Here is a 23,205-nt window from a genome sequence, read left to right as displayed (position 1 = left end):
CGCAAATTCTTCCGCCTCGACCGATTCTCCATCTCCTCGAACAGTTCCTGCCATTTCTTGTGGAGCGCCTCGTGCGCCTCCACCTTTACCCCTCGGCCCAAGATCTCATCCTCGTTATCTGAGATCTTTTGCCGGACATCGCGGATCGCCAGCCCCTGGGCCTCATGGGTCTCCAGCAGCTTGTCAATAGAAGCCTTCATCAGCTCTAGCAGGTCTGCTTTAAGCTCCCTAAAGCAGCGCTGGATAACCTCCTGCTGCTCCTGCGCCCACTGCATCCACGGTGCCTGGTCTCCGCCCGCCGCCATCTTGCTTTTCTTCCCTCGCACTTTCTTTGGCTTCACCACCACTTTTTTAGTCGCCCCGCTCCTGGTCCAAGCCATACACTGTCGGGGGAATGTTGCAGTCTCCTTCCTACACTGGGAAATGTCGAAAAAATGCCGTTGGGGGCCCTGAAGAGCCCAAAAGTCCGTTCCTAGCGGGAGCTGCTGAACGTGCAACTTAGCTCTGCATAGCCGCAACCGGAAGTCCCACTGTCAATATTTAAAGGAAAGTGAACAGGTGAAAAATGAAACCATCTTACACTTGATGGTTTATTTTTTTCTTGGGGGGAGGTGTCAGGTGGATGTACCTTTAGGAAATGGGTGTTTATCAAATAGCTGCAGTGATGTCAGTGTGTGGGTAGTGCTGGGCTGTCTGACTGTCTTTTATTTTCGTTTTAAGCTGTAAAGCTGCTTTGTGTCTCTGCTTTTGGTTTTGTTTTCAGAGTTGGAATGCTGTATTCAAAGCAAACAGATGTGTAATGATCTCTCTCTCTACAAGCTAAAGAATGTCTTCAGCTCACTTGATCATTTCAAAGTAATATCTGTTTATGTAGAGAATTTAAACCTGCTGTCTTTGTTAAACAGGGTTTAACTTATGGATGTTGCTTGGAAAGGTATTAAGGGTTACCTATAGAGTATTCTACCTGTGGAGTTACGTGTGTTGGTATTTGATAAGATGTTTACTGTGTGTTTATAAAATGTTAACTTTGTTCATAAGAATAAACATTGTTTTGTTTTTAAAATACTTAAGGTCTCTGTTGCATAACATCTGGAGAGTGGACCCTTGTGCTCCCCATAATCAAAATCTATCAAAAGTCGTGGGTCAGGTGAACTCCATGATATGTTTTGGAGTTTTCTAAAGCCTGGCCCATAATAGTATGCAGAACAATACTTTTCATTGTGTCTCGGTACACACAATAAATCCCAATCCAATACTACTGAGGCTCAGAGAGGCTTCAGGTGATGGCATTTCTAAAACTCTTCTCTCTACAGACATTATTACACAAAATGCAATGAGCTTGAAAATATGTATTGCATCTCAAATTTCTTCCGGTTAAAAAATTGAAATTCCAGAAGGAAAGAAAGCATTTGTTCAGCCACATTCTATTATTTCATCACACCGTGCATCGATTCATGTCATTTCATAGACCGACATGCTAAAATGAATCTGAGCAGGTCAAGTCAGGTATCCAACCAGGAATCATTTCAAAACTGTAATAAAGTCATTTGTTCTAATTTAGAGCACCCAATTGTCTTTTTTCAATTTTTTAAAATTATAAATTTAGAGTACCCAATTATTTTCCCCCAATTAAGGGGCAATTTAGGGTGGGCAATCCACCTAACCTGCACATCTTTTGGGTTATGGGTGTGAGACTCACACAGACACGGGAAGAATGCGCAAACTTCACACAGACAGTGACCGAGAGCCAGGATCGAACCCGGGTCCTCGGCACCGTGAGGCAGCAGTGCTAACCACTACCCCACAGTGTCACCTTGTAATGAGGTTATTCTGCAACTACACATAATTTTGGTGTGGGGTTTTGGGTTGCAGCATGTTGATGGTGGGTGAACAACTTACCTGCTGAACTTAGCCCCAGAGTGGTCTGGAGATATTCCTTCAGACGATCTGTAGCAATCTCCATGTCCTTACGAACAGCTTGTGTGCCAGGCACGTAACCGAGCAATGGGAACCCCAGCACTGATTCCAACTCCTGAATAGCTGTCGTTATGTCTCCAACCTAGAAATTAAAAGTGAAAACCTTTTCCATATTGCTGTTCAGCTAGTGACTGCCTGCTCTCCATGTTGTGGCTTAAACTTAATGTAAATGCAACTATAAACTCTCCAGCCCACTATTCAGGCCAATGGGTCCCAGGTTTGATTGTAGCCCGGGCTGGTGAAGCTGCTGGCCCCAATCCTATTATCCTAAAATGGGGAAAAAATAAGCCAAGGTTTTCAACCCTGATTGCCAAACGTTGACCTGGAAAACACGCACATATGTTTGTAGGATCAGGCCCTAGTGGTGTCCCAACAGCTGAATACCCAGTTGAGAGTCACTGTCCAGTTTGTATATAAAGAGTGCTCAATTGACCAAGGCATCATGGAGTCTGAGGTAGATCATGTAACCACAGGTCTTGGAGGAAGTGAAAATCCATAGAAGAAATAACTAATTTCTGGAGCATGAATGAGGCCTTTACACTGTACCTCTCTCTCCAATCACTAATTCACTGTGTGCTGTGACCCTCCAAGTTATTTTTCTGTGCCCAACAACCATCTTTAGAAAGCCGTACCTTAATAGTTTTCAGGCCGAGCTGAGCTGCTTGTTTCAGGTTTAGTCCACAGTCATCGAGGAAAATTGATTCATCAGGGTGGACCCTCAGACGTTCTAAACAGAGTTTGTAGATATCCGGGTTTGGCTTGCTAATACCTTCACGGCACGACTCAACGATCTGCAAAATATTGACGAAACTGTAACAAAACAGTGAAGGTAAAGTCCTCAGTTTTCAAACCAAATTGATTTCTACATCCAACCTCATAGTTTTCTCACTTGTCTCTATTATGAAGTACTCTTTGGTAAGAGGCTGCATCTCTGATAAAATTCACAAATGGCAGGGTTTAGAATCATCATGATTGATGCAAGTTGATGAAAATGTCAGTTAAAGTCTGCTTTTTATATACATTAAGCATATTTGGTTATGTGGTTATTGAAGTGCACTGAACAACAGGAAAACATATCTGACTTTTAAAGCCTTGTGTGGCACAAAATCTATTCATAACCCTCTAGAGATTCATACACCAACACTTAGGGCGGGATTACCCCATCTCATCTGTGACGGGATCTGTTGCGAGCGGGAATGGAAAATTTAGCGTTCCAGCCAAACTCCATTCACTGTGAGTGGCCCCTGAAAATCTCAGCCGTTAACGAGGATGGAAGATTTCAGCCACATAATTCACTGCCCACAATTTTAGAAATTTGTGCAATTTTTGCACCCGCGACACATGCACTTATTTATACAATGATTAAGCATTCAACTTGAGAGACTATACACAACCTCATTACCATAGTACAATTGCACAAGGTATCAGCCAGGGGGGCTGTTACAGCCCAATACTTAGTTATTTATAATAAAAGCAGCAACACCTCTGCTGTCCTCATAGATTTCCAGAAATGTATGGCTTAATTATTCCAACATGATCCATGGCGGGCTCCCCTGCACATCTGGCAAACCAACCAGAGCCTCAAAACCTGCATCCTACTGCATACAAAGTCCTGCCCCTCCAACACCTTTTCCAGCTCAGAATTTTAAATCAATTATTTCCAAATCCCTTGTGGTTTTATTCAATTCGACCTCAGCAAACTACTGGCTGAACTGTGCCAGGAGGCAGGTTTGCTCTTTCGACTCTGGAAAAGTAGGTATCTCCTCTCCATTCCCAGACCAAACATTAGGACTCTGCAATACGTTTCCTACACTGCTTCATCTCGCTCATTCTCTGCCCTCCTACGACAGCCTCCACAGTACCCATCTCCTTTGACTAGGTCCTCCGTCACCTCCCCTAATGCCTCCCTCCTCACCGTCCCAACACCGGATTTCCCAGTAAAGTCTCCTTTCACCTCTCTTTGTGACAATGGTTACCAACGTCCTTCTAGAGTTCTGAAAAATATGCAAGGACACACACACACACACTTGCTTAACTACCGTTTCCCATCTATGGTAGGTGCAGTATTTGAGAAGGACGAGGAAGAATGTCCATCAAGACCATCTCCTGGACAGCAGTATGGTTCTTGCCTGGACAGTGTTCAGCGAAAATCCTTTGTATTTTGCATTTTCATCCCCTGCAGATGGAGCTGAAACGTAGGCACACAACTCAATTCCCAGATCCACCAAGAGACTGACAGCGTATGATATGCCCAAGTTTCCCTCCCCATCGCTCAGTAATGCCACAGGCTCCACCTGTTGCCCTGCGTAATGCATCTCCGATCAGGAAATGAGTGGAGCAGGACTTGAAGCAAGATCTTTCCCTTACTCTGTGGCACCAAGTCCTAACAATCTAATGTTCAGCAATGCTGCACCAATAGGTATTGTTATGGGCCAGGGTTTAGAGAACACCAAAGTGTGTCTTGGAGTTCACCTGACCCACAACTTTTAACCATGATGTGGAGATGCCGGCGTTGGACTGGGGTGAGCACAGTAAGAGGTCTCACAACACCAGGTTAAAGTCCAACATGTTTGTTTTAAACACAAGCTTTCGGAGCACTCATTCACCTGAGGAAGGAGCAGTGCTCCGAAAGCTAGTGTTTGAAACAAACATGTTGGACTTACACAACTTTTAATACATTGTGGTTATGGGGAGCACAAGGGCCTACTTTACAGGTGTGGTGCAACAGAGATTTAAAGTACTTTTAAAACAAACCCATGTTTATTTATGAATCCAGTTAACACATTAAAAACACACAGTAAACATCTTAACAACTATCAACACCACCAATCTGCACAGATACAATATTCTATAAGTAACCCTTCATAACTTTGCTAACAACATCCATAAGTCCAAAAGACCCTTTTTACAGAAAGACAGCAGGTTTAAATTCTCTACAGAAACAGGTATCACTTTGAAATCGCCCAAATGGACATTCTTTAGCTTGGAGACATATCCATACACATCTGCTTTCTTTCACTGCATCTCTTCACTCTGAAAAGGAAACTAAAACACAGACACAAACCAGCTTTTTGATCAAAGCGAAAGTAAAAGCAGAGTCACAGCTCAGCTCCACCCACACACCGACATCACTGCAGCTATTTGATAAACACCCAATTCTTAAAGGTACATCCATTTCTTAAAGGTACTCTCACACGACAGTATATCTAATCAACCTACACAGTAAAGATACATGAAAGGAAATAAAATTGTGAGGTGCTTGATAAATGGTACTCACCACATCAAAATCAACTTTCTCCACAGGCAAGAAACTCTGGTCCTTGAACCAGAAGTTATTAGTCAGCACAGCAGTTTTCAGTCCCTCCGCCCTGATACATTGAATTGCTTCTCTGGTTGCAGGAATCTGATAATTCAGCTGGCTTGTTATTGCTTGTAAATAGGACTTGATTATATCAGGGGTTTGACTCTGTAGAGAAAAGGAAAGCTGTCAAGAGTTAGTGACAGAGAGAAACAAAAGATAGGCAAGCAAGAGAAACGGCAAGAGTAAGAAACAATACACAAGAGAAAGAGATAAATATTAACAGAAGACAGAACATGAGTGATACCAGCAACACTCTGAGTGAGGCTGGCTGGGAAACCAGAAATAAGAGAAAAATTAAAGGTGAGAGATTGATAATTTGGGGGTAGGGACTGAAAGGGAGAGAGAGTGCATGTATGCTCGGCCAGAGAAACTGAGAGTAGGATGAATAAGATAAAGGAAGAGAGGTATGAGGATGCAGAAATAAGGAGCCAGGCAAGGCTGAGACTTTGAAGTAGTGGGTTAATGATTTATGTCTATAATTCTCCATATCCTAAGTTTCAGATACAGGCCTTGCTGTCAGCCTGGTGTTGAAGTGAACGCTGGTCAAGCAAGGTGGGCGATTCACCCACAAGAAGGTCAGGCCATTCAAACCTCCCAATAGCTGGTTACACATCAATAATAATAATCATAGAATTTACAGTACAGAAGGAGGCCTTTCGGCCCATCGAGTCTGCACCGGCCGCTGGAAAGAGCACCCTACTTAACCCCACACCTCCACCCTGTCCCTGTAACCTAGTAACCCCACCTAACCTTTCGTTTTGGACACTAAGGGCAATTTAACATGGTAATTCACCTAAGCTGCACATCTTTGGACTGTGGGAGGAAACCAGAGCACCCAGAGGAAACCCATGCAGACACGGGGAGAACGTGTAGATTCCGTACAGACAGTGACCCAAGCCGGGAATCAAACCCGGGTCCCTGGCACTGTGAAGCAACAGTGCTAACCACTGTGCCACCAGCAATGTGAATGGAAATGTCTAAAATGGGTACAGAAAGGGAGAAGAGAAAGACAAAGAAAAATACAGTTGAATGCAGGACACCAAAAGGGCAATAATATAACAAACAGAGATGCAGGAGGTACAAGAAAAGCAGAGATATTACGAATGGGAAAAGTGGGGGGGGGGTCAGAACAAAACAATACTTGATCTGTACCAGTGAACGTGAATGGAAACCGATGCAGTAATAATGCAAACTATGGTTAAATCACCCACCCACTGACATCTCATAGTGAACCCCCATTCCTGCCTTCCAAACAGAAGGAAGGGCAATAAATGGGCAGCGAATGAAATGTGACGCAAGGGAAGCATGGGTGGCTAGCAATAAACAGAGGAAGCAAAGAATGATTTACCAGGAGAATTCTACTATCAAGCAGTCAGAGGGTCTTTGAATTCCACATGAGCTGGGGCGGCTGTAACGTTGCTCTATTTCTGTCCTGGAGACAGAGAGGATAATATCTGAAATATTTGTCCTTATGTTCACATACACACTCCATATAAAAGTGGATCTGAGACAGAGGGGCAAAACATACACTGGACACAGGATGGAGAGCTTAATTCTCCCCCATTCCATTGCCGTTCTCTCCTGAAAACACTGACAATGGTATTTTTTCAAAATTATGCTTATTGAGATTTTACCTTTTTTAAACAAAATAACACAACTAAGTTACAAAATAATACAGCAGCAAAAACAAGGAATGGGGGGGGGGGAAGAAACAGATACAGCTTAACCCACATGAGCACAGTCCGGAAGAGGAGGATGAAACCATCAGTCAATGATCTAGCATAGTCTTCTCTTCCCAGATTCCAGACCACCTGAAGCCATGTCGTGGCAAGGAACGGATTCCTCATACCCACCCATCCAAAAAGAAAAGAAAATGCACGGAAACCCCAGGTCTACGGGGAGTTACAAGCTTATTGCATCACCTAACAAAGCCCCAAACCCTGACCCAAGGCAGAACCACAATTATAACAAAAGGCGAAGAAGTGGGCTAGCTACATTAACAATGTGTTCAGACTGTGGTCAGGTCCGTCAGGCCATCTAAAGCAGTAAAGGGAAAAAGAGCAAAGAAACAGACCTACCCAGGCTACCTCACCAGATGGCTCGCCAGTGAAGAAGAGAACAGGCCACATTATCAACAAAAGAGGAGACCGGGGGGGACATCCCGAGCCCCTGGGGATAACAGGATAACAGCCACAGCATCGGACCCGTGCCTGCCCTGCATAACTGACACACAAAACTATACCACCAGGGTCTCCAGCACACCCCAAGAATAAAACCTGCACCCCAGTCATGCCCACGTACCTTTTTGGCCCCATCCAGAGCAATGCACCATAGAATCATAGAATCTCTACAGTATGAAAGGAGGCCATTCGGCCCAGCGAGTCAGGAAAGAGCACCCTACCTAGGCAAACACCACCACCCTACCCCCGTAACCCAGAAACCCCACCTATCCTTTTTGGACACCAAAGGCAATTTAGCATGGCCAATCCACCTAACCTGCGCATCTTTGGACTGTGGGAGGAAATCAGATGACCAACTGCTCGGTCATAGAGATAGGTATGAAGGAGCCTCTTATAGAAGAAGAGCAGATTTGAGAGGTGTAAGGAGGGAAATGCAGAGCTGAGGGCCCACGGGATAGTCATCAATGGCGGAGCAATTCAAATCACAATGTCCATGAGGGCAATGTCCATTAGAGCACAGATATCTTGGACAGGTTCAAAGCTGGAGGAGGTTACAGAGATAAGGAGGGCCGAGGCAATGGAGGGATTTAAAAACAAGAATACAAATTTTAAAATCAAGATCATGCTTGACAAAGAGACAATGTATATCAGTTAGCCATGGGCGTATTAGGAAAGTTGACTGTTTTTAATTGTTCCCTAATGCAGAGCACTAAATTTGATTGAAGTACAATGACCCCAGGTGGGATCAGCGTGCTCAGCACCACACAAAAAAATGACAACATTGCTCCGTTTGATTACTGCTCTATGAGCCACTTCATGCTTTAAGTCATTGGTCATTTAATTAATAAAACATATAAAACAAGTCTCCCGAAGGGGACTAGAAAACCATAGTGAGTGCCTCAAAGCAATCAATATCTTCAGAAGGGACGAAAATTGATGGGGAAAAGGGAAAATCATTAAGTTACACCTGAGACGTCGGACTCAATATATACTTACTGCAGCCCCCACTTCTTTGCTACATACTTCTGTAAATTCTTCGAATGTCAACTCTCCCAGCATGCAACGCTTCCAGGCAACACGTTTTTCTCCTGTTAATATGGTTTTCCAAATCCATCCGGGTTGAAGACAATTCTTCAGCTCCCATTCTATTGAATACAAAGTGCACAAGTCACAGGTTGTAGAATATTAGATTTGGAGGAGCAATAAATCTTGTTGAAAATGCTTTCTAGTTACTTTGAATGATACAGAACTAAAGAACGTAGCGATTGCAGAAATTACTATATTTCATCATCCCCGTTGTGCTAACGGGCAGCACGGATACACAGTGATTATCGCAGTTGCTTCACAGCTCCAGGGTCCCAGGCTCGATTCCCGGCTTGGGTCAATGTCTGCGTGGAGTTTGCACTTTCTCCCCGTGTCTGCGTGGATTTCCTCCGAGTGCCCCGGTTTCATAGAATCATAGAGTTTACAGTGCTGAAGGAGGCCAATCAGCCCATCGAGTCTGCACCGGCCCTTGGAAAGAGCCCCCTACCCAAGTCCACACCTCTACCCCATCCCCATAACCCAGTAACCCCACTTAACTTTTTTTTGACACTAAGGACAATTTAGCATGGCCAATCCACCTAACTAGCACATCTTTGGACTGTGGGAGGAAACCGGAGCACCTGGAGGAAACCACGCACACACGGGGAGAACGTGCAGACTCCGCACAGACAGCGACCCAAGCCAGGAATCGAACCTGGGAACCTGGAGCTGTGAAGCCACTGTGCTAACCACTATGCTACCGTGCTGCCCACGAGTTTCTTCCCGCAGTCCAAATATATGCAGGTTAGGTGGATTGGCCATGATAAATTGCCCTTAGTGTCCAAAAATGTTAGGTGGGGTTACTGGGTTACGGGGATAGGGTGGAGGCGTGAGCTTTCCAAGAGCCAGTACACTCGATGGGCCAAATGGCCTCCTTCTGCACTGTAAATTCTATGATTCTATGAAATACTTTACTGACAGGTATTCGCTTCCCACATGCCTTGGGGAAATGAAGGCGTTGAATGAATACGTTTCTTCAGTGTTCACCATGGAGAGGGGCCATGTTTTTGAGGATGAGTGTGTGATACAGGTGGGTAGGCTGGAGAAGGTAGATGTTCTGAAGAATGATGTATTAGCAATTTTGAAAAACCTGAGGGTCGACAAGTCCCCTGGGCCAGATGGGATATATCCTAGGATTCTTTGTCCACTGGGATAGTGTCAGAGGACTGGAGAGTGGCGAATGTTGTTCCTCTGTTCAAGAAAGGAAATAGGAATGACCCTGGTAATTATAGGCTGGTTAGTCTTACTTCAGTGGTCGGTAAGTTAATGGAAAGGGTCCTGAGGGATAGGATTAATGACCATTTGGAAAGATGCAGCTTAATCCGGGATAGTCAACACGGATTTGTGAAGGGTAAGTCTTGCCTCACAAATTTGATTGAATTCTTTGAGGAGGTAACTGAAGGTAGAGCAGTTGATGTCGTATACATGCATTTTAGTAAGGCATTTGATAAGGTTCCCCATGGTCGGCTCATGAAGAAAGGAAGGAGGTGTGGGATAGAGGGAAATTTGGCCAATTGGATAAATAACTGGCTATCACATGGAAGACAGAATGTGGTGGTGGATGGAAAATTTTCAGACTGGAGACCAGTTACCAGCGGTGTACCACAGGGATCAGTGCTGGGTCCTCTGCTATTGCGATTTTTATCAATGACTTGGAGGAGGGGGCTGAAGGGTGGGTCAGTAAATTTGCTGATGACACTAAGATTGGTGGAATAGTGGATGAGGTGGAGGGCTGTTGTAGGCTGCAAAGAGACATTGATAGGATGCAGAGCTGGGCCGAAAAATGGCAGATGGAGTTTAACCCTGATAAGTGCGAGGTGATTCATTTTGGTAGGAAAAATTTGAATGCGGATTACAGGGTCAACGGCAGGGCTCTGAGGAATGTGGAGGAACAGAGAGATTTTGGAATTCATGTCCACAGATCTCTGAAGGTTGCCACTCAAGTGGATAGAGCCGTGAAGAAGGCCTATAGTGTGCTAGCTTTATTAACAGGGGGCTTGAGTTTAAGAGCCGTGGGGTTATGCTGCAACTGTACAGGACCCTGGTGAGACATTATTTGGAGTATTGTGTGCAGTTCTGGTCACCTCATTATAGGAAGAATGTGAAAGGTTCCAAAGGAGATTTACCAGGATGCTGCCTGGATTGGAGAGTAGGTCTTATGAGGAATGGTTGAGGGAGCTCCTTTAGAGCTTTCCTCTTTGGAGCAAAGGAGGATGAGTGGCGACTTAATAGAAGTTTATAAGATGATGAGGGGGACAGATAAGTGGGGATGGGGCGAGGGAGTGGGGATGGGGCGAGGGGATGGGGATGGGGCGAGGGGATGGGGCGAGGGGAGTGGGTATGGAGCGAGGGAGTGGGGATGGAGCGAGGGAGTGGGGATGGGGCGAGGGAGTGTGGATGGGGGCGAGGGAGTGGGGATGGGGCGAGGGACTAGGCCTAGGTGGGGTGCTCCTTCAGAGGGTCGGTGTATGCTCCATGGGATGAGTGTGCTCCATGGGATGAGTGGGCTCCTTCTGCAGTGTCGAGGTTCTGAGGTTCTACATAAAAAGACACTAAATACACCCCCATTCCACCTTCCACCAGGGGCTGGTTTAGCTCACTGGGCTAAATCACTGGCTTTTAAAGCAGACCTAACAAGCCAGCAGCACAGTTCGATTCCCGTACCAGCCTCCCCGGACAGGCGCCGGAATGTGGCGACTAGGGGCTTTTCACAGTAACTTAATTGAAGCCTACTCGTGACAATAAGCGATTTTCATTTCATTTCAATTGTTTTTAATCCACTACTCCAGGTTTTTCAAACTCAGGGTCGCAACCCGTGGGTGGGTGTTGGGAGGGTAGTGGAGCGATTGGTTGTGGTGCTTCCGATCGCAGGAAGACCCCAAAGGCCACGACCGTCTTTTAAGAATGTCGGCTGTGGGCAATCCCTGGTTGTCTTTTAAGAATGTCGGCAGTATGCGACCTGCGGCTCCCTGGTCAAGCTGTTCAACGGCCAGTACAATGTCCACTTGCACTCCCACATCGTGAAGTACTGGTCAGGATGTGGTCAGCAGTCTATTTTGGGGTGGATGCAGCTACTGGACAGTGAGAGGGAAGCCAGGCCAGCTTAGTCGGTGAGGAATACCGATCAAATCAGGCCAGTCAATACGGCTGACACATGTCAACACTGGAAGAGACCTACACAGTCATCACTTGGTGTCGCCACTCTCTGGAAACCAGGAAGTCAGTGCTTTGGGTGAGAATGGGGAAGGAGATTACTTGGATGTTTGGATAGTTCAATGCAATGGAACCGGTAAGAAATAGTGTGTGTGTTTGACAAGTTACTTCATCTAGTCTAAAGTCATACTTTGTAAAGTAAATACAAGATTGTACTTTTTTCTATACTTGTTTAAATTTCTAAAGAAATGGGAATATATTTAAAACAAAGTTTGTGTGTAAATGTAAGGATGCACATATTCAATTGAAATTGTTTCAATTTTCAGCAGTAAAAAGTCATAAACTTGGAAAAATCAGGTATTGGAAATAAAGTTTCAAAGTTAAAAAAAAGAATGCCGGCTGAAATCGGTCTTTAAATACGAACGATGGAGTCTTTCTGCCAGAGGCAGCAGCAGATACGGGCATGCGCCCGGTAAGTACACTGACGCCACGCACCCTGTACGTCCGTGCTTTGGGTGCAAAATCACGTAGGACAGATTCCTCCATTTTGTTCAAGCAATGGACCGTGTGAAGAACTGAAGATGGATCATTTTGTAATAGGGAAGAGGGCCAGGAACACAAACAGGCCAGCATCTCACAAGTTAGTCTGCTGGAGAGAGCTTCTCAAGAGAGTCCGTGACAGGACAAAGCGGTGCTGGTGTGAGCTGTATCCAGAGCTCCAGGGCCTCTGGTGAACAAACAATTAAGAAGAAACTGAAATCTGGAACAAAGCAGCATAAAGTTGCTTTCTTGAGCTTTGGCTTTAATTGCATCATTGCAAATCAGGATGCAAAGCCCCTTTGTGTTGTATGCAGGGAAGTACTGGCAAATGAAAGTTTAAAACCCTAAAAGCTTCAAAGCCATTTGAAGACTAAGCATGGCGGGTTAGAGGCCAAACCTCTTCATTTTTTTTCAACGGATACAGTGGGAACTTAATCATCAGCTGAAGTCCTTAGTAGAAATGTAACATTGAATGACGAAGCAAGAGGGATCGTGAGGACCAAGCAGGCTCACCCATTACATTGAAGGTAAGCGAAAATGGTGTGCCGCCAAGGTTGGCTGGCATGGGGCCCGAAGGTCTACCGGTTGTTAAAAGTGGGTCCCGGAAAAAAAAGTTCGAAAAACACTGTACTACTCTAGCTGAAAGACATTCCAAATATTAATCTCTCTGTGTGTAAAAGTATTTATTTTTATTTTGTTGAAATTTACCTTTCACAAATTTAAACCTGACTCCTCACCCTACTTAGTTTAAATTAAAGCATTATTCAATATTTGCCTTTATCTGAGGCCTCGATAAGATCTCATCTCAGATATTTCTCTTCAAATAGAAAAGTCCCGGTTTCTACAAACTTTCTCCAGAGCGCCAGCGTTAAGTGTTCCTGAGTCACCCTCCTGATTCCAGCACCAATCCAGGACATGTCTCCCGTGTTTCTCAGTGAACAAAGCAGTATCTTTACCAACATCCCACTTCCAGCAGACATTATTGGATAGTATTCAGACAAAGCAATTTTTCCCTTCTTTAGTTTATGGGCCCCAACCATTATGCCAGCTGGGATCGGTGACTTCAGGCGTGGTGCCTGCGATCTTCGTGGTGGGTACTGAACCATGAGGGAGCAGTAATCAATCCTGTGTGCCTGCTTGCAGATAAAACATACTACCCCATCAAACTTAAAGTTCCCTTCCAAAGGATCTGATGAAAAAATAAATTAAAATCCTGCACAATTGTGGCATGGAGTCGCAGTGGTTAGCACTGCTGCCTCACGGCGCCGAGGACCCGGGTTCAATCCCAGCCCCGGGGTCACTGTCCGTGTGGAGTTTGCACATCCTCCCCGTATCTGCGTGGGTCTCACCCCCACCAACCCAAAGATGCGCAGGGTAGGTGGATTGGCCACGCTAAACTGCCCCTTAATTTGAATGACAAATTGGGTACTTTACATTTAAAAACAAATCCTGCACACTTACTCACCGGCAGCTGACGTGGCTGGAGAAGGAATCAGAACTCCACCCATGTCAAAAATGACAGCCTTGTACTTCTGAGCTTTGGAGTGTTTCCATCGAGACGAGAACCACACTGAGACACGCGGATGTCTGCACTGGGTTGCAACGCTCCGTGCTTTGGCCGAGAAATACTGCGGAGCACGGATGATTCCGGAGACAGGCATGCTGCCAGGAGCTGCTGTGGAAAGAAACAGTGACGATAAAAATAGCGCCACAAAACATCCGCAACAAATATTTCTGAATGGCCAGTCTGAGAATGAAGTTTCTATAGTTGGAACATTGGATTAGAATACTGTGGGCCATACTTGCTAAAATAAGGAAAAGAAAGGTAAGGAGAAGGAATTTGGCATGGAACTGAAAGGGACAAAGGCTTAAAAAGGTGCCTTTAGTGTTCTCATTCCCTTATCTGGAACAGCAAATAACAGAAGCTATAATTCCACTTAAACCCTGACCTCATCCAGCTTTGACCTCAGCAAAAGGTGACAGCTGTACTCAGTATGAATGACAACATATCACCACCTTCAAGAAACCAATGACCAAAGTCTAAAGTAGTGGCAACATCAGCAATCCCAAACCAGCCTTGTTCCCTGACAAACTAATAATAATAATCGCTTATTGTCACAAGTAGGCTTCAATGAAGTTACTGTGAAAATCCCCGAGTCGCCACATTCCGATGCCTGTTCGGGGAGGCTGGTACGGGAACTGAACCCACGCTGCTGCCTTGATCTGCATTACAAGCCAGCTGTTTTATCTGATTTCCTTAAGTAGATTCTAGCCTGTACCTCACTCCCAGGTGGTTTCTGCTATTTATAAATCATCTGACTCACTCAATTCCAACCCATAATCAGCTCTTGTATCAACTCTCCTCACACCTTCATATTATAATTATGCTTGACGTTTATTCAATTAGAGTTGACATCTAGTGTGATATAGTAAACACAGCTGCCCTGATAGAATCAGATTTAAATTGTGTGGAGTTTGCACGTCTTCCCCATGTCTGCGATGGTTTCCTCCGGGTGCTCCAGCTTCCTTCCATAGTCCAAAGATGTGCAGGTGAGGTGGCTTAGCCATGATCAATGTGCGTATTATGGGGAGTGGGCCTGGGTGGAGAGCTCTTTCGGAGGATCAGTGCAGATTCGATGGGCCGAAGAGTCTCCTTCTGCACTGTGGGGATTCTATGAAAATAGCTAAATCAAATATAAATATTACTATGATTCAAATACCAGATATTTTGTGGATTTAAAAAATATTAAATATACTAAACACCCACCCATCACCACCCACACGGTACAGAGGAAACGAAACACACTCACACATTAATTGTAATTATTTTGTAGTCCGAGGCAACTTAGATTTGATATATTTTAAGCTCTGCGTATTTCACTAACCCGATGAGGACACTGTGCTTGCCGAATACCCTAGTGTAGTACTTTGGTTCCGATACCATTAGAGAGTGTTCCAGTTTTATAATAACATTTATATCTGTCAGGCTTTACCCAGTTAGAATATCAAGGGATATGGAACAAGCCAGGTAGATAGAGTTGAGACACAGATCAGCAACGACCTAACTGAATGGTAAAATGGGTTCAAGGAGCTGAATGTTGACTTTGAGGACAAAATAACAATATTCGAGAATTCTTTGTTGAAGTAATTCCAGATATTTATTCTCCAACCAGACACACAGTATTTTTATCTGAAACAAAAGATACTTTGAGGCAAATTTGATTCAAGTGTCCACTCATTTCTGATAGGCAAAATCGATGAAATTTCCGAGCCAGTCATGGCTTATTTTGTCTCCCGTCTCTGAAGCGTTCCCGTCTCTGAAGGCGCTCCCGTCTCTGAAGGCGTTCCCGTCTCTGAAGGCGCTCCCGTCTCTGAAGGCGTTCCCGTCTCTGAAGGCGTTCCCGTCTCTGAAGGCGCTCCCGCCTCTGAAGGCGCTCCCGTCTCTGAAGGCGCTCCCGTCTCTGAAGGCGCTCCCGTCTCTGAAGGCGCTCCCGCCTCTGAAGCGCTCCCGCCTCTGAAGCGCTCCCGTCTCTGAAGGCGTTCCCGTCTCTGAAGGCGCTCCCGTCTCTGAAGGCGCTCCCGTCTCTGAAGGCGCTCCCGTCTCTGAAGGCGCTCCCGTCTCTGAAGCGCTCCCGTCTCTGAAGGCGCTCCCGTCTCTGAAGGCGCTCCCGTCTCTGAAGCGCTCCCGTCTCTGAAGGCGTTCCCGTCTCTGAAGCGCTCCCGTCTCTGAAGGCGCTCCCGTCTCTGAAGCGCTCCCGTCTCTGAAGGCGTTCCCGTCTCTGAAGGCTCTCCCGTCTCTGAAGCGTTCCCGTCTCTGAAGCGCTCCCACCTCTGAAGCGCTCCCGTCTCTGAAGCGCTCCCGTCTCTGAAGCGCTCCCGCCTCTGAAGCGCTCCCGTCTCTGAAGCGCTCCCGTCTCTGAAGGCGCTCCCGTCTCTGAAGGCGTTCCCGTCTCTGAAGGCGCTCCCGTCTCTGAAGGCGCTCCCGTCTCTGAAGCGTTCCCGTCTCTGAAGCGTTCCCGTCTCTGAAGGCGCTCCCGTCTCTGAAGGCGTTCCCGTCTCTGAAGCGCTCCCGTCTCTGAAGGCGTTCCCGTCTCTGAAGGCGCTCCCGTCTCTGAAGCGCTCCCGTCTCTGAAGCGTTCCCGTCTCTGAAGCGTTCCCGTCTCTGAAGCTCTCCCGTCTCTGAAGGCGCTCCCGTCTCTGAAGGCGCTCCCGTCTCTGAAGGCGCTCCCGTCTCTGAAGGCGCTCCCGTCTCTGAAGGCGCTCCCGTCTCTGAAGGCGCTCCCGTCTCTGAAGGCGCTCCCGTCTCTGAAGGCGCTCCCGTCTCTGAAGGCGCTCCCGTCTCTGAAGGCGCTCCCGTCTCTGAAGCAGCCCCTAACGGAGCCCCAGAAGGAAGGAAGGATGTTGCCACTGCGCATCTTGTTGGTTGAAAATAAAGCCTTTAAAATATCTTTGCCTTCACACTGCCTTTCATTTCCAAGTGCTTGAGAGCCACTGGAGTATTTTTTGAAGTGTACTCATTGTCTTGCAGTTTAGTATTACATGTAAATGCAACTCTCTCTACGGTATCTTCTGTTTCATTCTTGATCACAAGTGTGATTCGTAACATTCGTTCATATTGTCAGTCCTGCTTGCCAACTAATAGTTTCTCAGAATTCCACTTCCTTCTGCCAATTCACAAATAACTGTGCACTGCTGCCTCTCTTTTGTCACCACCTTGTATTGCTGCAGCACAATGGGATGTGGGTGTCGTTAATTAGGCCAGTATTTATTGCCCATCCCTAATTGTCTTCGAGAAGATTTTAGTAAGCTGCTTTCTTGAACCGCTGCAGTACATAGAATTTACAATGCAGAAGGACGCTGTTAATAATATCCTCTCATGTATATAATGAGATGCAGACAGGCAGTGATTGACACATAGGATGACCAATGAACACACACGACACAGAACAACCAATCACCAGACAGGACACTGCCACTATAAAGCCCACAGGGCATTAAGACTCCAGTTCTTTTCGAGACACAGACACTGAGACAGTCAGAGTGCACATGTCAGTGGGCATTATTGCTATGTGGTAGCTAGTAAGTCTGGTCGAGCAATTGGTCATCAGTTGGATTAGTAAAGTGTCAACCTACAGCCTGAACATGTACAGCAGTCCACTAGTTAAATAAAACCGTGTTGGATCATCTCCGGTGTTAGACGTTTGTTTCTAGCTTCCCTGCATCCAATTGCAGGCAACGTCGAACCAACCTGCCTAACACATCATGGTACCAGGGTGCTATTAATGCTGCCGAACCTACCTCGAGTGAATCTGCAACGACCAGCAAGCGGCCATCCAGCGAAATGGAAAACATCCAGCCTCCTCCGCAACTCCGGCAACCTCGCCACCAATTGGAAAATCTTCAAGCAAAAGTTCCTCCTGTATATCGAGGCCTCCGACCTCGAGGCAGCATCAGACACAAGGAAGGTCGCACTATTTATCTCGACCGCGGGGGAGCACGCCATCCATATCTACAACTTGCTTACATTTGCCGATGGCGAAGACAAGACGAAGTTCAAAACAGTTCTGCTAAAATTCGACAGCCACTGCGACATTGAGGTGAATGAGAGTTTTGAACGGTACATCTTCCACCAGAGGCTTCAGGGTAAGGATGAACCTTTTCAGTCCTTCCTGACCCATCTCCGCATCCTCGCGCAGTCATGTAATTATGGCTCAATGGCTGATTCCATGATCCGGGATCAGATCGTTTTCGGGGTCCACTCCGATTCCCTGCGGCAGCAGCTCATCAAAATCAAACAGCTGACCCTCTCCGTTGCTATCGAGACGTGCGTTGTCATTGAGCATGCCAGGAATCGTTACTCCAACATCAGGGCGGCAGAAACTGCAAAACTGGCCTCCCATGAGGCAGAACAGGTACAGGCCATTGCAAAAATGCAAGGCCTGAGTATCGAGGAGTGTAGCCGTTTTACGTGCTTTTCCCGGGTCCCTATGCATGTGCGCCATGACCAGGTGGACGACGAGGCCGAAAACCCTAATGCGCAGGTGCATACGTCAGCCGACCGCACTGCGCATGCGCATTGGCGCACAGAACGCGCTGATGTCAACGTTATGACATGTCTGAATTGTAGCTCTGCCCATTTAAAGCGGCAATGTCCAGCCAAAGGACGGCGATGCCTACAGTGTGGGAAGCCTGGCCATTACGCAGCCTGCTGCAGGTCCGCTCCACCGATTATCAGCCAACGGTCCCAGACACGGCGCAGAAGTATCCACTCGGTACAACAAGACATGCAGGATTCTGATCCCGACAGCCCAACAGACCCCGATGCTGACTGCCTCGAGTATCCATATCGGGTGGGCATCATAACCACACGCGAGCTGGTATCCACTGCACCTGCAACCCGCCTTTCGATCCTCAGTGTGGATCCCGATGACGAGTGGTTAACTATCCTCACAGTCAACCAGGCTCGGATCCAATTTAAACTGGACACCGGCGCGTCTGCGAACCTCATATTTCAGCCAGATCGCGACAGCATCCCTTTTTTTAAAAAATAATTTTTATTGAGAAATTTTGATTTTATACAACAATAACGCACCTTAGTAAAATACCGAAAATAACAATAATATTAACAATCATATACATTCGCCTCATCCCCATGAACAACCCAGCATTTTAACAACAACGCAAATTAACACACTATAAAGTTACAGAATAAACACTACAATAATGCACCCCCCCCCCCCCCGGGTTGCTGCTGCTATTGACCCAGTTACCTATCTCTGAGCCAGGAAGTCCAGAAAAGGCTGCCATCGTTTATAGAACCCTTGTATTGATCCTCTCAGGGCAAATTTTACCTTTTCCAATTTTATAAATCCCGCCATGTCACTGATCCAGGTCTCCACGCTTGGGGGCCTTGCATCCTTCCACTGTAACAGAATCCTTCGACGGGCTACTAGGGACGCAAAGGCCAGGACACCGGCCTCTTTCGCCTCCTGCACTCCCGGCTCCACCCCAACCCCAAAAATCGCGAGTCCCCACCCTGGTTTGACCCTGGATCCAACCACCCTCGACACCGTCCCCGCCACCCCCTTCCAGAATTCTTCCAGTGCTGGGCATGCCCAGAACATATGGGCGTGGTTCGCAGGACTCCCCGAACATCTGGTGCACCTGTCCTCACCCCCGAAGAACCTACTCATCCTAGTCCCGGACATGTGGGCCCGGTGCAGCACCTTAAATTGGATGAGACTAAGCCTCGCACATGAGGAGGAGGAGTTGAGTCTCTCCAAGGCCTCCGCCCAAGTCCCGTCCTCTATCTGCTCCCCGAGTTCCTCCTCCCATTTAGCCTTCAGCTCCTCCACTGACGACTCCTCCACCTCCTGCATTACCTTATAGATGTCAGACACCTTCCCCTCTCCGACCCACACCCCCGAAAACACTCTGTCCATCGTCCCCTGCGAGGGCAGCAAAGGGAATCCCTCTACCTGTCGCCTAGCAAACGCCTTTACCTGCAGGTATCTGAACATGTTCCCCTGGGGAAGGCCAAATTTATCTTCCAGTTCCCCCAGGCCCGCAAACCTCCCGCCAATAAACAGGTCCCTCAATTTGCTGATGCCCGCCCTTTGCCATCCCCTGAATCCCCCATCCGTGTTCCCCGGGATGAACCGATGGTTGCCACTCAGTGGAGCCTCCATCGAGCCCCCTGTTTCCCCCCGATGCCGTCTCCACTGTCCCCAGATTCTTAGGGTCGCCGCCACCACCGGGCTCGTGGTAACCCTCTTGGGGGAGAGCGGCAACGGTGCCGTTACCATGGCACCCAGGCTTGTACCTCTACATGACGCCATCTCCATTCTTTTCCACACCGCCCCTCCCCCCTCCATCACCCATTTACGCACCATTGACACATTGGCTGCCCAATAGTACCCCAGAAGGTTGGGCAGCGCCAGCCCGCCTCTATCCCTTCCTCGCTCCAGGAACACCCTCCTCACTCTCGGAGTCCCATGTGCCCACACAAAGCTCAGAATACTGCCGTTCACTCTCCTAAAGAAGGCCCTGGGGATAAATATGGGCAGGCACTGAAAAAGGAACAAGAACCTCGGAAGCACTGTCATTTTGACGGACTGCACCCTCCCCGCCAACGACAATGGCAGCATGTCCCACCTCCTGAACTCCTCCTCCATCTGATCTACAAGTCTGGTAAACTTATGCTTGTGGAGAGTCCCCCAGTCCCTGGCCACTTGCACCCCCAGGTACCTAAAGCTCTCCCCTGCCCGCCTAAGCGGGAGCCTACCAATTCCTTCCTCCTGGTCTCCAGGGTGCACCACAAACACCTCGCTCTTGCCTAAGTTTAATTTATAACCTGAGAAGGTCCCAAACTCGGCTAGTAACTCCATCACTCCCGGCATCCCTCCCACTGGGTCCGCCACATACAGTAACAGGTCGTCGGCATACAACGACACCCTATGTTCCTCTCCACCTCGCACCAAGCCTCTCCACCTCTCTGAATCTCTCAATGCCATCGCCAGCGGCTCGATTGCCAGTGCAAACAACAAGGGGGACAAGGGGCAACCCTGCCTGGTCCCTCGGTAAAGCCGGAAGTACTCCGACCTCCTCCTATTCGTGGCCACGCACGCCATCGGGGCCTCATATAGCAGCCTTACCCATCTAATGAACCCTTCACCAAATCCAAACCTCCCCAACACCTCCCATAGGTACCCCCACTCCACTCTATCGCCTTCTCCGCATCCAGCGCCACCACTATCTCTGCCTCCCCCTCAATCGCCGGCATCATAATGACATTCAGCAATCTTCGCACATTCGTGTTCAGCTGCCTTCCCTTCACAAAACCTGTCTGGTCCTCATGCACAACCCCTGGCACACAGTCCTCTATCCTGGTGGCCAGGATTTTTGCCAGCACCTTAGCATCCACGTTGAGGAGAGATATGGGCCTGTATGACCCACACTGCTGGGGGTCCTTGTCCTTCTTTAAAATTAACGAGATCAGCGCCCGTGACATCGTCGGGGGCAAAGTCCCCCCTTCCCACGCTTCGTTGAGTGTCCGCACCAGCAAGGGGCCCACTAGGTCCACAAACTTTTTATAAAATTCCACCGGGAACCCATCCGGCCCCGGTGCCTTCCCTGACTACATCTGCCTGATCCCCTTAACTAGCTCCTCCAGCTCAATCGGCGCACCCAGCCCCTCCACCTTCTCCTCCTGCACCTTCGGGAAAGAAAGCCTGTCAAGGAACCTCTCCATTCCCCTCCTCTCCCCCGTTGGCTCCGACTGGTACAGTTCCCCATAAAAGTCCTTGAAGACCTCATTCACCTCTACCCCCTTCCGCACCACATTCCCACTCTTGTCTCTCACTCCAGCAATCTCCTTAGCCGCATCCCGCTTACGGAGCTGATGAGCCAGCATCCTACTCGCCTTTTCACCATGTTCGTACACTGCCCCTTGTGCCTTCCTCCACTGTGCCTCAGCCTTTCTAGTGGTCAGCAAATCAAATTTAGCCTGCAGGCTGCGCCTCTCCCCCAACAGTCCCTCCTCTGGTGCCTCTGCATACCTCCTGTCCACCTCCAGCATCTTTCCCACCAGTCTATCTATCTCACTCCTCTCGCTCCTCTCCCTGTGTGCCCGGATGGATATCAGCTCCCCACGAATTACTGCCTTCAGGGCTTCCCAGACCATCCCCACCTGAACCTCCCCCGTATCATTCACCTCAAGGTACCCCTCAATACTTGCCCGGACCCTCCTACACACCTCCTCCTCCGCCAACAACCCCACATCCAACCGCCACAATGGACGTTGGTCTCGCACCTCCCCATCTCCAACTCTATCCAATGCGGAGCGTGGTCGGAGATTGCAATGGCCGAATACTCGGCTTCCTCCACTCTCGGAATCAGTCCCCTACTCACCACGAAGAAATCTATCCGAGAGTAGACCCTATGTACGTGGGAGAAGAAAGAGTACTCGCGTGCCCTCGGCCTCACAAACCTCCATGGATCCACCCCACCCGTCTGGTCCATAAACCCTCTCAGTACCTTGGCCGCCGCCGGCCTCCTACCCGTCCTAGAGCTGGACCGATCCAGTGAAGGATCCAACACCGTATCAAAGTCCCCCCCTATGATCAGACCTCCCGCCTCCAGATCCGGGATCCGTCCCAACATACGACTCATAAAGCCCGCATCGTCCCAATTTGGGGCATACACACTAGCAAGTACCACCTTCTCTCCTTGTAGCCTGCCCCTAACCATCACATACCTACCCCCCTTATCCGCCACCACCTCCGATGCCTCAAACAACACATTTTTCCCCACCAGAATCGCCACTCCCCGGTTCCTCACATCCAACCCCGAGTGGAAAACCTGCCCCACCCATCCCTTCCTCAGGCGGACCTGGTCCGCCACCCTCAGGTGGGTCTCCTGAAGCATTGCCACATCCGCCTTTAGCCCCTTCAGCTGAGCCAGTACCCTTGACCGCTTCACCGGCCCATTCAACCCTCTCACATTCCAGGTGACCAACTGGATCAGAGGGCGTCCCGCCCCCCTCCCCCGTCGGCTAGCCATAGCCCGTCGACTGCCCGCCCCAGGCCAGCATCCCCTGCTCGACCCCGTCCCCATAGCGACAACCCCTCACCTCTGTCCCCCCAGCCCCCACCAGCTCCTTCTTGACCCTACCAGCAGCAACCCGGTATTCCCCTTTCCCCCCCCTCCCTTCCCCCCCAGGCTAGGAACCCTCCCAGCCGCGAACCGTCCTCCATTGTACTTCCGTGGGTCAGCTAACTTCTGCTGACCCCGGAAACTCCCGCCAATAGCCGGACCCCTCCCGAAGTGGGATCATCCCCCAATGTATCCCTCCTCCTGGCACCGCTCCAGCGCGGGGAAGAACCAGTTAAGGCCCCACCTCCCCCGTCACCA

The 23,205-nt window shown here is 48.3% G+C and overlaps 1 protein-coding gene across 1 annotated transcript in view; it reads right to left on the bottom strand.

Moving 5' to 3' along the window:
- The window catches only part of LOC119979123 (acyl-CoA dehydrogenase family member 10-like), a 117,176-nt gene that overhangs the window by 87,400 nt on the left and 6,571 nt on the right, over window positions 1–23,205 (bottom strand). Inside the window, exons 2-6 of the mRNA XM_038821166.1 lie at window positions 13,760–13,969; window positions 8,515–8,663; window positions 5,255–5,443; window positions 2,610–2,768; window positions 1,900–2,059 (exon numbers count right to left, since the gene is read on the bottom strand). Coding sequence (XP_038677094.1) covers window positions 1,900–2,059; window positions 2,610–2,768; window positions 5,255–5,443; window positions 8,515–8,663; window positions 13,760–13,969 — 867 coding nt within the window. The remainder of the gene's footprint in view (window positions 1–1,899; window positions 2,060–2,609; window positions 2,769–5,254; window positions 5,444–8,514; window positions 8,664–13,759; window positions 13,970–23,205) is intronic.

The sequence above is a fragment of the Scyliorhinus canicula genome, chromosome 1 (genome assembly GCF_902713615.1).
Source record: "Scyliorhinus canicula chromosome 1, sScyCan1.1, whole genome shotgun sequence".
Taxonomy (NCBI): Eukaryota; Metazoa; Chordata; class Chondrichthyes; order Carcharhiniformes; family Scyliorhinidae; genus Scyliorhinus; species Scyliorhinus canicula.
Note: the sequence above shows the minus strand (reverse complement) of the source record. Positions and strands in the feature narration are given on the sequence as shown.